The following is a 15,211-nucleotide window of genomic DNA, read 5'->3' as shown; positions in this document are numbered from 1 at the left end:
GCAGGTAGACAACGTGACTATCAGGAGGTAGCGTTACATATTCCATATGACATTGTTCAGTGTGATTTCAACATGTAAAATAGTTTGCGTTATGTGTTATATTATAGTTACATAAACAACACGATCTGCGCCTTCGAAAAACTCTTTTAATCATCCAAGTCACTCGAGCGTGTCTAGGCGAGTTGTGCCATAGGGAAATTAGGGAAGTTTAGGCATTAATTGCATCGTAATTCAACATTTTGTGAAGTCATTCTAATTGGAATAGTCAACCCCGAAGTCATGGTTGTTTTGCAGAACGCTGGTACAATCCAGGGCCTCCTTTGTCACTTTTATCAGCCTCGATCATTAAAGTGTGTAATAAAAGTACATTGATTGCGAGTGTCCCCAGCTTATTCTCGGGAAGTCATGCAATGTGATTATTATAACATGGACAATTTTGCATTGCAGCGGTAAGATAACAACAACACCGACGGATCCTCCCCTAAATACATTCGTACACCACATGCATGATCAAATTATTTCATGCTATCCAATGCAATTATACGAGCATGTTATAACCTCCATATACATTCGATACTCATAAAAATCGCGGAACTCTCAAAGGCTTGGATAAACCAGTAGAAGCATATCTCGAAGGCATGTTATGTTGTGCATGTTATTGCATTTCATATTCGAGTATTTTCTAATTGCTCAATCATACAAAGATAATATTTAAACTTTAGATAAGATTCGCAAAGATCGTGGGTTCAATATGGGTATTCTGAATATATGGTGATTGGAATTACTTTAACACACTATTTTCGTATGGTGTTCTACAGGTGCGATGTAATTTCCGCTTCTTTTATTTTACGATCTTCTTTTCTCTTTAGCTGTAAAGTAACGGGACTCATAAAACTCTCAATTAATAGTATTCTCATTACGTGGTTATCAGTTAACAGGATTTGCCACGGTGTGGATTACTCAACCAAACACTGTGTTTCATTGTGATTTACACATACATGTAATAGGCATAGCGCCCGTTTGTCTTCGGTCATGCAATCTGATATCAGTATGCTGTCCGTGATAAAACATAAACTTGGCTATTTATGGATGAGACACGAGATACACTAAGTTTCACGACGAATGTTAAGTGTTAGTTGTTTAACTGTCTACTTGAAAGAATCGCACTTTAAATAAATCGCTTGTTTCACAGTGTATTCCAACTGCGAGTGTTGGTATAGCGACAATTTTTAAATTCGATATACATGCTCCTAACATAGTAGCATATAATATTTCCTCTGTCTTACGTTAATCGATGTAAATATAGTTTGCGCGTCGCTGATCCGATGATCATCGTTTAAAGGCAGACTCGCATTGGGTATATACAAGGATAACTGCTCTGTATACTGCTATACTACAACTTGTCACAATGCGTATTTATATATGTAAGTCAGTAAATAAAATCAGTAAAGAAGGACATTTAAAACGTGCATATATTAGAGATTTTGAGTGTCTCATTATATACGTTAGCATTCGTTACGTAACAGTGTACACCCAGCATGATTCCGCTGTGTAATTTATGTTTTTTTATCTCGTAATCAACAATCCGTGTCATGAAATTAATTCCATACGAGTGTCACAACACAAACCCGATTAATAGCTCAATTAAAAAAGTACGACCATTAAGTCATTAACTGTTCAGGCAGTTTTATTGGTTTTCTTTTAGCTCAGCTAAGCCCGAGCATCGCATTCATTTTATTCTTTTATTTAGGTATCCACACTTTTAATACAACTCACTTGTTAATATTGACACAAACAGACTGACATGTTTAGCTAAAGATAGTCATTCGATTTATTCGTGTAATAACTGACAGTTATCGCGTGGAAAATACAAGCAAATGTGAAAAATAGAAGATCACTCACCTGTGCATGGAAATGAGCAAATGAATTGAAGTAGTGTTTTAAATGCAAATGACATGAAACAATTTGTTTTCTATACATGGTGTCTGTATTCTGATACGCTGTAATCATTGCACATCAGACAGTATTGTGTGTGTATGCCCATAATGAATGGGTACCACTGCCATGATGGCAATAGGCAAGGCAACCACTTAATAACTTCAATTATTATTTAGTGTTATATCTGATTCCTATATAATCTCAATATCAATATTGAAATGCAATAAACTTGACAAATCATTTTATCCACTGACTCAGTTAACCATATTCTTTAATTCTTTAATGAAAGCGAGAGAAACGTGACTTTGCTCATTTCCTGTCGCCATCTTGTCCGTTTTTATACATGTCAGCTAGACGGAGGCTCAATGATGACAGAAACTGGACAATTTTAGTTGCAAAAACAAGTCTCGTGGCGCGCTCTCAATAAGGCCTTGGCGGCCATTTGAGTATTAGTATTATAATTATACTAGTGTATATCACAACTATCCCACCCCCACAAATTGTGATAAAGTTGATGACTTTTCAAACGCTATGTTTATCGTGTATTTTGTCATATCAATTGCCATTGCACCACCATGAAATTGCACTTAAGCCTAGTAACATGCAATTAAAATTAATAGTTGCCTTAACAGCTTGCACATTTTGCAACACATGACGGCAAATCTTTGTGGGCTTTCCATGATGTTACTTTCACCCTGAATTAGAAAGGAATATTATGCGAATCATGCAAGTACGTTAAATTTAGATCCACTCTCCTAACAGTCTAGTATAAAACAACTCAAGATGATGGTAGCTCGAATTTGCAATAAGTGATACAATTATCCGGAAATTGTATCTTCTATAATTCGTGATAGTACTGCGTCATTCACCCAGTAATTTGTTCACTTTACAATCAACCCGGAAAAGCACATTGCTGTCTTCGTTATTAACTTGAATCGAAAGAATGAGTGTACAAACTGTTCAGATTACTATGTAATTAATTCACCGAAGCACTACATAATGCTATAATTTTGGTTTTTCCTCGGGTTTCTGAATATTTTTTAAATTACCTCAATAATCTTGCACGGAGTTGTGAAAGGCGATGTTATACGTTACGAATGTTATACGTTTTTTAAACAATTCAAGTATTTTATTAATAAATATTAAATCAGATTGAGATGTAGTCGGCATATTTATTTCTGCATGATATGTCAGTTTGAATAGTATTGTATGAGGAGGAGAACAACTGCATATATGTATTTGATGTCCGATTTCATTGACAGAAAATATCTATTTCAAATTTCCGTTGACACGTGTGATGGCGTACAAAATGCCTGGATTCTGTATAACATTTACGTTCATCAGTTGATAATATGTATTCAATGTTTACCATGTGTCTGAAATGTGTATCTTGTGTGAAAATTACAAACACGTTCCAGGGAAAGACTGTTCTTGTTTTAAACTCATGTTGCTGATTCATTTGTATTTCTACTCGCCATGGAGTAGCTAAAATGTAATTGCGATTTCAAGTATGTTTGCTCCATCATTATTTAAATGAAACACTCTCAAAACATTTTGAGGTTAATAGCTTTTGAAGTAATATTCTTTCTAAGGTCGGTCAATATGGACTTTGGAGTCGCATAATGTAATTCACATGGCTCTCCTGGGAATCAATTTCAATTATGTTAATTAAAACTATTTTCTACAACCCGAGTCAATTAGGCTATAATGAAAGCTATGCATGTTACCATAAGTACTTATTTAAATAAACATATTTTTCTTTTTTTAAAAAAAAAAAAAAAATGTTTTTCACAAGCAGATAGTACCGGAGAATCATGTATGTATTTGCTCATGTTTGTTGTTCATTATTTCCTACTATAATAACATAAGGAATACATCTTACATACGTCCTTGCCCGTTTTTACTATTTCAAGCGGCCTCGTCTAAGTTAATTTTATCAACTATGAATGCCTCAAAATTCAATATATAATAACCGCGTGTGTTTCGCTAATTATCTGGTTTAAAAATGAACACTATAACTTAGAAGCAATAAAGGATAAACTACAATCTTGGTTGATGCTGGTGATCGCAACTTATCAAAAACATAAAATGCCATGATGGAGTCAGGAGAAACCATGTAACTATATACGTTCCAAATATGCTATTTCAGAACAAAAGAGCAGAATAACGCGTATAAATTTACATAATTTTATCAAATATTTGTATATCAATTTTGTATAATCAATAAATGATTCTTCCTGATCACACATATATTAATTGAATATAGATCTCCCAAATCGATTGGAGGAGAGCCAGTCACGTGAAATGGAATAAATTACAATATACCCTTCCGTTTATGCAAATTCTTCTAATGGCGTCTGCACGTCGGTTGACCCATGCAAACACATCGTACTGGCTGCTGAATTTGGATAACGATATGCAAAATATTAAAAATCCAAGTATGGATAGGTTCGGAAAACTCGATAATCGCGACATTCGAAACAATATCATCAACAAACATAACCAGGTCGGTGGCGGGGTCGGCGGATTGTCAATAAACACTTTGAATATATGATAAATATCTCCTTTAAGAGTTCTTGCACTCCGAGATTGATGTGACATATTGTTGTACGCCGCACTGTAGTTTTTGCCGCGCGACATTCTAATAACCACACGATTTGGAGTGAAAAAAAGCAAACTCCCGAATTGGAGATGACAAAACAATCATTAACTGCAAGCTTCGGTTATATGAAGATTTCTCTCACAGTTTTGGGTAGTGTAATACATTTAATAGATACTGGTCCTAATTTATATAACGCCTTATTGCTAAATGATATATTAGACAAAACATGACAAGCAAGACATGCATGCATGAGATAATATGCTTGACAGTTTATCTAATATATCGTTTGGCCTGTATACCATGTAGATCATGTTTCGTTCTCGTTCACATCCCTTTCTCTGTTGTATTTGTGAGTTGTTAAGTACCTGGCCTTAACCTTTTTAATCGGAACTATTTAGATATCCTGCTACCAGATTCTATAATTATTTTCTCGACATAATTAAAATACCAACTACATTTATTATTTGCCTTCTTTGGCTCGAATATGAATATTTATTGTTTTGACCAATTATAATGCTATATGCAAATTACATGTCTCACAGTCCGTTGTTGTCACAATTAGTATTTTCATATCATACGCTCATCAATATGCAAGTATCAAAAGGATTTCAAAATACACATTATACTATTAGAAATGTGGTTCGGAATGTCCACATACCATGTACACATGTGTTATAATTAACTTGCGGCCTATGTAGATAATCATAGTGATCGACTCTCCACCGAAGATGGACAGTACGTATATAGCCTATACCCTAGCATGTATATATAATACATGTCTTATAACATATGGAACTAGATTTCTCTATACATCTAATCAGTTGTTTCTTGTTTGAAATACATCCTCTCTTGACAATTGTCATTAAAAAATCGTTTGAGTTATCACTGAAGAATCATTCCAAAATGCAGTTACCCTGGCAACCGAATCTCTACCTTTCCTAAACTATAATTGTTTAGTCATTGTGGCATTGTCCCCTTCTGATGCTGTCACGAAAATACGTCGATACCGTGACACACAGACAAAATAAACAAACGCCTGTAAATCTCATAGTCTTTTATAACATGTTTATTTTGAGAACAGGAGAATAGTACTTTCATTTATAAGCAGAATTTAAAGAACACTGGGTAGTTTGTTTGACGGGATTTGAACTCACGGCCACGGTAGACGCAAAAACTTCTACGCCACACTTACCCATATGGATACTGTGGGTATTGATAATACTTGAAGATGGAACTAAAACCTTGACCACAATATGGCGTACTACCGTAACGACTGCAATGGGTTTCTAAACTTGATAAATCCACGCGTGACAAGTAGATTGCTGTGCGCGGGCAATAAGTAGATAACTCCCAGTACCCGGGCAATATCAACTAAATCACTTGCCGTGTTGCAGTAATATTGGTCTACCGTAGCTGTGTACATACTTGTTTAATACAATTACCCCATTATTGTAAGTCCATCAGCAAAATATGTTGGGTCCGCCCACGCATTTTCTAGGAATCAGAAACAACAATTTAATCCGCTTAAAAGCTTACTTCTTGTTAGGAATTCATGCCAGCGTTGAGCCGAAAACCATGGAAACCCCTGCAGCATTTGCGAAATATCGTATATAATTGTAGCAAAACACATTGAATAATGTCGATTAATGGATATCGTAAAACTTAGTTTGTTTCCATGGTAATGTATAACAAGATGCATAAAAATTTAACTAACAGGGAAACGGAAATCATTGTATCTCGCGCATATGCTGCAACTAGCACAGTCGAAGACATTTTCTTCTAAACAGAATTATCCTTTTCAGGCTTGAATTTGTATGAAGTCCACAATCCAGGCACTTGGGTTGTAACTATGTAGAAGTAATATATTTGTGTGTATTAGGTGATGGGGTTGTTTGATTTGAATTACGAGGCTAGTGCACACGTATGACAACATTCATTAATCATATTTACGTACTTCTACGAGTGACTGTAGCGAATAACAATTTGGAAATATCGAATAACATATTGAAAACTAAGTGACATTATTGTTAATGAAGTGTTTGCATATGCCCTTTCAACAAAAGCTTCTACAATTCGCTGCGGAATATTAATATTCGGTAGTTTTCACGATTATGTAAGTTTTTTTGAATTACCCCACGGTTTAGAAATACTATGTAAAAACGTAACTACAAAATAAGTATGGTTATTGGGTTAGGTTTCGAGTGTTAACAACGTTGGTTCGGCTAGAATGAGCACGATCATGTGATACCATAACGTCCGGCGTGCGCAAAGATTTAGATTAAGTTACACAGCTGCGACAAGAAAACTAAGTTGTCGTCATATTGGCGAGTTCTACAATGGTGAATATATATATATATCGTTTGTTGCCCAGCGCTCCAGCTAACTACTGATTTTGTCGCGCATATTCGTCTATGTTTACTATTGAGAACCATAATTCATAAATGGCACAGCAGAATGCCTACTTAGCACTAATGGGATGAAGGTTCTTTTAAAATAATTGGCACTTTAAACATCGAATCGTTTGAATATAGGAAGCCATATATAACATTGAAACTCCTCAGGACAGTAATTGCATTTGCGTTTTGTTCCGGTTTATTACGTCAATTTTCCTTCCCAAACTGCATTATACTTTTGTTGTTGAGAGAATCACTTTGTACTAATATGTTCAACGATCATGCTAATTATATCGAGTTAAATTATTGTTTAGCCATATGGCATTTAATATGGGAACCTGCTCGCCTGCAAAAAGAGTGTTTCCCACTGTAGAGTTATTGACCACTTTATCATTAATTGTGCAGTGTAAAAATGTAGACAAAATGAAGCGAATTTTGAGAAAACCGCATGAGGTATGTTATACTCAATAAGGTATTGGAACGTGGCATACTCTTTATTAGAACAAGCCATAATTTGACCGCAATAATAGAAATCTCCCGGTAATGCGCTCCATGTCATTTTCTAAATGGGCTTCACACATCAATATTGTTAACATATGCGTGAAAAAAATCGAATTACTTTTAAAAGCTGCTTCCACGATTCACGGTGAGAACAAGTAATGAAATACGCTTGCTTTTAATATGATCCGTAAATTATTATTGCGCTATTCAATATGATAAATTAAGATTTACACAGTCAGATTACAGTATTTTGTGCTTTATCCTCAAGTGTGAAATTGATCCTAATTGACAATTAGTTCGCTTCGCGTTCGCATAAATTTCCGTCGTTGATTGGATTGGAAATCCATATTTCATTTGATGAAGAATTATTTTTCATTGTGGAAAGACGTCAAGCATGGTAAACAAAACAAATATATTTCCATATATTTAAGTGAAAAAAAATCCCATGGTGGTATTATGTTTATATTGGCACTTTCACGAAAGCGATGCAATCGATTCCTTATAGTGAAAAGAAGTGATACCAAACATCATCTATCACAATATAAGGGCATGAATTATTTTATTTAATATTCATCACATGCAAATTGTTTTAATAAATATTTATGAGTATGAAAGTAAACGGCACTATTTAATCAAAGTTATTTTTTGATTTATATTTTAATGAATAAAATAACAATCAGCCTTAAAACATAAGTTCATATCATTCTGTTTATTTGCTCATAATGGGGATCATACGCTGCATGAGGCGCTCGGTCGCTTGATATTTTATACTTGCTTTGAAAACTAAACATAATATTCTCATAATAAATAAATATTTCATTCCGACTCCGACACGCACACCAGAAGTACTCCGAGATAATGCCTTGATTTATTTTAAATTGTCTGAATATTGTTTATTCGATAATCTATTACCATCAATTTGATTAATTCATCGTGGATTCTTTCAGCGCTTCCATATACATTGCTACGTCTCGTAATAACACGATGTTATGGAGCATATATTTGCATGATTTAACAAACGCATCTGCGTGCATATTTTATGCCCGAGATGACTATGTATGGAAAGCCTAATCTACGACTGGTTGTGTAGTTATGGAAATACTTGATAGCTTACAAAACATCCATTTTCATTACAGAAGAACAGAAAGACCCATTATCAACTTGTAATACAAGAATAAAACACTGAGATGTTTTAAGCTAACATACAAGTAATAACACAAAGGTATTAACAATGTATTAGGCGAGGAAACACATTGTGATGTATATAAGCTACAGGATGTGTACTATGCTTGTAGGTATACGTATTGCAGGTATGGTTTAAAATAGGTTGCCTGATCCAATCATAATACCACTGTGTAATATCGAGCACTGTGAACTGTGTAAATACAATGATGAATAAATGGCTGATCCTAGTTTTAAAGAAGATAAAAAGCTTTCATGGACTATCCCTGTCAAACTAAATGCAAGAGCTGGACAGTTATTGTGAACAATACACGCATAACTAAGTGTGTATGATCATACTAATTGAACAGTAACATTACATTTAAAAGTCAATTCTTGCCACTCAACTTCTTTGATCTAAGTGCATCACATCAATGAATCAATTTGGTGAAATTGCTATTTTAAGTTACATATTCATTCTACTGCGTTGCCATGTACAATCTTGTACAAAATCTAAGAACCTGTGCAAACAACTTACTCTATCCACTGCATTGACGTGGATGCGAGTGAATCAGCGATCCGACGTGTTTGAGTGAAAAAAGGAATTTACACTTTCAATGGAATCATTTTGATGAAATAATGGTACTTGGAAATAACCATACATTTTGTATTGGTAGTAAGTAATAATAATCTAAAGCTAATATGCATCAGCTCAGGTAGTCATTTCATTAAAAGAATGTTATTATATGTGATTAACATAGCGATTGTTTGAATATCTTGACAGATGACTCTAACAAAATGAGTAAGCGATTGCATGTATATACCTGTTGAATCTGTGGAACACTTGCCCAGAATAGGGTTCGTGTGTTTGGCAAAATTCATAGTTGATTGGTAACAATTGTTAACATTTGTACAAAACTGTCATGGTGACATCGTGCATAGTGCTATTGACCATGTGCCTTCTAGGTACTTTACTTGGTTTTTAACAAGTAGTCTTAGTGTAGTAAGCAAACATTGTGCCCAAGTTCAAGAGTACATATTCACTCTCATTTCCGCGAGCCAAGGTGCGGCAGGTGCGTTTTCAAACCATGTAATGATAAAAACAATCTGTATTAACGTATATGAAACAGTTTCTGCATATAATTAAATATATATATATATATATATATATATATATATATATACGTCTTTACATATTAGAAGAATATATCTAGGCCCTTCAATCGTTTTGAACTCTACTGTATCGCAGTAAGCGCGAAGAAACCACTCACACGCTGGTGCCACAGATATCAATAAAGTATTATTTAGAAACCAGACGTAAGTTAAAGATCATTTCTCTGCAAGCTAAATCTTCTTTGAGGAGTTTTATTCCAACCAATTGAATTGCAATTTTAATTACTTGGGAACAATGGAAACACGATTATGTCAGCAGTGAACTAGAAATACCACTCAAATAATTCCTTGCATATCTTGTTTTGTTTTTACTAGTCTGAACTCGTTCACAAAATTAGTATTTGGAACAATAGATTAGATATATTAGATCTGGTGACTTGTCATATTTCATGCGGGTTGTTGATGTTGTTCGCCGCTCATTACTTGAAATGGTCAATTCTTGAGTATTACCAGAGAAATTAAGCTTGAATGGGAAGTACACTTATACGTGTTAGAAGAACAGCTGAGTTTCAACCGATTGCTTAGAAAGCAATGTGATTTGAGTGTATGTGTACTAATGTATGTGTTTGGTAGCTGATAGACGGAGTTATGTGTGTGATTGAGTGCATGGCATAGAACATCAATGCAATTGTATGCGTAATCTTTACGTCCTTGCAACTGCTATCGAGTATAATGATCATTAACTTATTCATACTGCGTAATTTCTAGCCTAGCATCAAAGATAACACAGTTTTATCAGATTTCGTTGTACTTCATTTGAAACATTCCACTCATTTTGTTGTTTGTCAAGTTTAATTCTCTTGGATGGAATTTGTATTAAGTACTACTTTGTGATTTTACAAGTGCATCACACAAAATTTTTATTTGGATAGTTAACCACTATCTTTGGTGAATTGGCAACTTGTATCCATCCAATATATGGAGGCAGTTATCTTCTTTATTATTTCAGCTGCATTCAATCAGGTTTCCTCTCAGATACAATTTATTGATGCTGACGACGTGGATTTCCGTTGCACTTGATTAGGTTCATTGCAGAGCGACACAAAAAAAAAACGACCACGACGCACGTATGACTCACGGGTGCTATAATTCAAACCGTTGCAATTGCTTAGCCACCATAAAACCCTCCCGACTTTACACATACTCCGTAGGAATAATTTTAGTAACGACCTCTGACATTCTTAAATCCCCTTCACCCTCCAGTGTTATAAATTTACTGGTTGTCATACATTATGTGGGATGTCGATGTCATGCCTTATAAAATTTACAAGATCCTGGTGGCGTATAATATAAAATAACATAAATGACGAGAAACACTAATGAAATACAAATACACGTTTTGAGAGGAATTCGAATTAAGTCCCCTCACTGGTCCGTTCGAGATTCCTTAACAACTGATCGTCCAGTTTAACATTTTTACTCAAATGCAAATCTCGTAATACACGCTGCACAAACTATGTTGTCGACACGTGAATCAAGTGCATGAAATCAACAACTGGGTCAATAGTTCTCTTCGGAAAAATCTTTAACTTCTTACGAAAACATATAAACTTCCATTTACACGTGTGAGTGGTAGGCCCAAAATGTTGGTTTACGCACATATCCATATTAACACTGATTCAGTCACTCGAGATACCGTGGTGACATTTATACTTGACTGCCATGTTATTTTTATATTATGACGTAAATGGGTTCCGGTGCGTAATGCTTTTTTCTAAAAGAAATAATCAAGAAATGTATTGTATCGCTTTATTTTGAGAAAAAAATTGGCTCCATTTACTGCATTTGTCGGTCAGCGTCTTTGTTGCTAACTCATGGCAAGCAGGGCAAAAAAGCGAATCTGGTAATATTTGCATATACAAAGAGTTGAATGCCGAATAAACCAATCCCTGAACCGAGTTTTTAAAAAAAGGCCACTGCCCCGTCCCTGTCTCTAATGAAGTGGATACTATTTTCCTGGCGATTTTCGCAAATTCTCGGAACAAATGTAATAATAACAGAACGCAATTACTTCATCCTAACGTTCGTGGTGTACGAAAGTTATTTTCACTCGTGATGTCGTCTAGTCATAATGTCATGTAATCTCTCGCTTGCTTGTCTCTAAATCAATAGCCCGAACACTCGAATGCAATGACATGCCTAATAATGGCAGGTACTATTCACTTTGCGCTATGCACTATGCTGTGTACTTTATGCTGATTTACAAAGTTCATGGTATATTTGATTTTAAAGGAAATGTAATTCAACTAGTACGTATGCGTCTTTGTATTCTTTCATTCACAATTGGATAATTACACCAATGCACTATGCTGTGCACTTTATGCTGATTTACAAAGTTCATGGTATATTTGATTTTAAAGGAAATGTAATTCAACTAGTACGTATGTGTATTTGTATTCTTTCATTCACAATTGGATAATTGCATCCAATTTGACATTAATTTGGACCCGGTCTAGACAGGAGATGTGTCAGCATTTCGAGAGGCTGTTTCACACGCACATGTGCATTGTTACTGGTTGTTAGAACGAGGATAATCAACACCGTATAAGAATATTGATTGCTCAATATGCGATTGTCTACCGTAAACACTATACTGTCTACGTGCAATACTCTCTGACATGGTATACGCTCTGACATGGCGGTAATGATACAAAAGCAATAACCAGGACAGTTACAAGGAATAGGTTCAATGTAATCAGATCCTCTCCATAACTGGATTGAATTACCCAACCTTTTGGATTTTTCATTAGGCTATATTTCACGAGAATGCATTGCTGTCAGTGTCGAACACACTTCCTTGAATATGAAAGACAGATCAATGAACAGTGAACAGGTTCCAAGAAGGCTTCATTCTTAGTGTCTCCAATACAAACGTTTTCGCCCTGTTTCGTGCATTGCGCCATATTGAATATTTAAACTTGTCTTCCTGACTGTGTTGTCATTTGGCGTAGTGCTGATCAGACGTGGAACACAGCAAATCATAATGTGAACCGTTAGATGTATCAATCGTACACGTCAGAGGAATGAATATCCTTGTTAAAAAAAAACAAAAAAACAAACTGAAAATGAATTAATAATTCTACCTTGATTCTGAAAAATTACTATGAGTTGCCTCTAATGTGAATTCAAATGAATCGTGTCCTTGAAATTCAACAATAATGTCTTTTTTTCCCCCACTTTTTAAATGAACTTCTATATACAATTCCTGTAAACGCATCATGTGACCGTAATTTGACTTCGGAAGTCACTGTTCATCAACGAGCTAAAGCCAATTGCCCTGGGCGTTACTAATTTAGTCTGAGCTAGCTATTTAGCACAGCGGGGATAGATATCGACATACCGTTCCTGATATATCGGTGAACTAAAACATTTATCGCCGCAACGAGTGGGCTTGGATGCATTCTGCTATAAATTACCGTTTCCATTTAATCTTCTAAAAAAGGATGAGATTTTTTCACTCTGTGATATGCCGCTTAGAATTGTCAAGAAGGAATATTGATATCGCATTCCTTAAATCAAAATCTGAAACGAATGAAAAACAAATATATATACTCGATTGTGTTACATACTAGGGCGTTGGGAATAATCGCCGGACTTTTATTATTGAAACTCCGTGCTAAAGTACGTATTTTCCATTCACATTGAATGTAGCCACGAACAAGGATGAAATGTGCATTGATTTATCACGCAATTCAACAGACTTATTATTCTTCCTGAAACGCATTTAGTTTACGCATTTAGTAATGTAATAACGCATTCAACGTGCTATGTATGTAATGCTGACGCACACCGTAGCATTGATTTTATGCTAAAATGTTTATTCATCCATCAGTCGATCGACTGTCAAACCTTTTTAAATGCGGTCCAATTGTACAATGAATAACGATAATTGCCAATGTAATAATGCCGTTTCCACGGTATTTGACGTTGCATCCCCAAGCGAAGCGATTTATCTAATGCTAGACACTATGTATTATTAAGATCAGCAGCAGCGATGTCAGTAGCGATAAATCATTAAAATATATATTTCTCAGTATGTATCATGTTTTTATCAAACTTGCAATACCGTCTAGTGTAGGGAAATTGCTATATTTTCGAACCTGATTAACAATGTTATTTAGCCACCAAAGTTACATGGTGATTGTTGACCGGAGTGACTATTCAAAATAGCTCTAAAGTGTTCAGCGATATCAGTTACATATGAAAAGCTAGCAAGATGATAGTGATCGAAAGAACAGAACAACCTTCAAATAGAACATGTAATAATCGACACGCATATAAATGAGTTGAAATTATGGTTAATTCGCTTATGGTCTTCTCCCCAACACTGCTGGATCGATTTTAGTTGCATGTGACACAAATGCTATTTTAGAACATATTCATAACCTGATGTTCTCTATAGTTAAAATTTAGTGAAACCGCCTGATAACGCTGTTTTGTATTTGTTACAATGTGGAACCCCATATTTGCTGAATATATTACTGGCCGTCACATCACCACATCACAAATACGCTTATCATCGCCAACAAAAAGACACAAATTACACCTCGGACGATTACATGGGCATTTTCAGATAACCCACTTTATCCCAGTAATGTCGAACACCTTCCATGAAGTGGTACCCCGGCGTCAAGCAGTAATCGGCACGTGTTCGACGTGGAGGCGGCTAGTTGCATCGTCGTTCTGTAAAATGTTTTGAACATGTTTTTAATCCTAATGCATGCTAAGTGCGACATGATCATTTTTCTTTATATCTATATGGAATATATATTTTTATATTTCTTGAGGCGAATATCTTGGCGGAAAGCTAACGACACGTGTTTGCTAATCCAATATTTCCATGCCAAATAAATAAATGATGTTGATTAGATTTGCCGCGTGTTACAGAAAATTACTGCAAAAACTGATATATTGTTTTAGATTGAAACGGGCTTGGGCATATGTCATATTAACATAACGCCATAAACTCGACCTGACGTTTGGGGATTATAAAAGTTAATTTGACTCTCTACGCCCGTAAACAACATACTGCTGGATAAAATACATCACTCGTCAAAATTAATCCATACTCTCAAGGACTTTAGGCAGATCGCTGACAATCATACCAAATACCAACAAATAAATTCAAAATATAGAATTGAAATAAGCGGTTAGACTGAAATCGCAGATAGTTCAGCACTATATACGCGAATTCGTAATAGTGCAAAAGCGTTGTCTGACTTTGTGGTATACACGAAACTACTTGCTGGCTAATTATTACGGTGTTTTGTTTTATCCTAGACACCTTGGCGAATACGTGTCCTCTTGAGTATCCAATTGAGTCCTGTCCAGCCGAAGGCGATCGTGAAGTTGACCAGTATTGCTGTTACTCGCCGGAAGAAGGTTATCATTGTTGTGCAGACACACTACCGTGAGTGAGAATTTATTTTATAAGAACAAAAAA

The 15,211-nt window shown here is 35.3% G+C and overlaps 1 protein-coding gene across 1 annotated transcript in view; it reads left to right on the top strand.

Annotated features, from left to right (window-relative positions):
• The window catches only part of LOC100368010 (uncharacterized), a 59,176-nt gene that overhangs the window by 28,190 nt on the left and 15,775 nt on the right, over positions 1 to 15,211 (top strand). The window contains exon 3 of the mRNA XM_002741927.4: positions 15,049 to 15,178. Within this exon, the coding sequence (XP_002741973.2) occupies positions 15,049 to 15,178 (130 nt within the window). The remainder of the gene's footprint in view (positions 1 to 15,048; positions 15,179 to 15,211) is intronic.

The sequence above is a fragment of the Saccoglossus kowalevskii genome, chromosome 21, assembly GCF_978046115.1.
Source record: "Saccoglossus kowalevskii chromosome 21, keSacKowa6.1, whole genome shotgun sequence".
Classification (NCBI taxonomy): domain Eukaryota; kingdom Metazoa; phylum Hemichordata; class Enteropneusta; family Harrimaniidae; genus Saccoglossus; species Saccoglossus kowalevskii.
The sequence above is the reverse complement of the archived record's forward strand: the minus strand, read 5'-3'. Positions and strand labels throughout refer to the sequence as shown.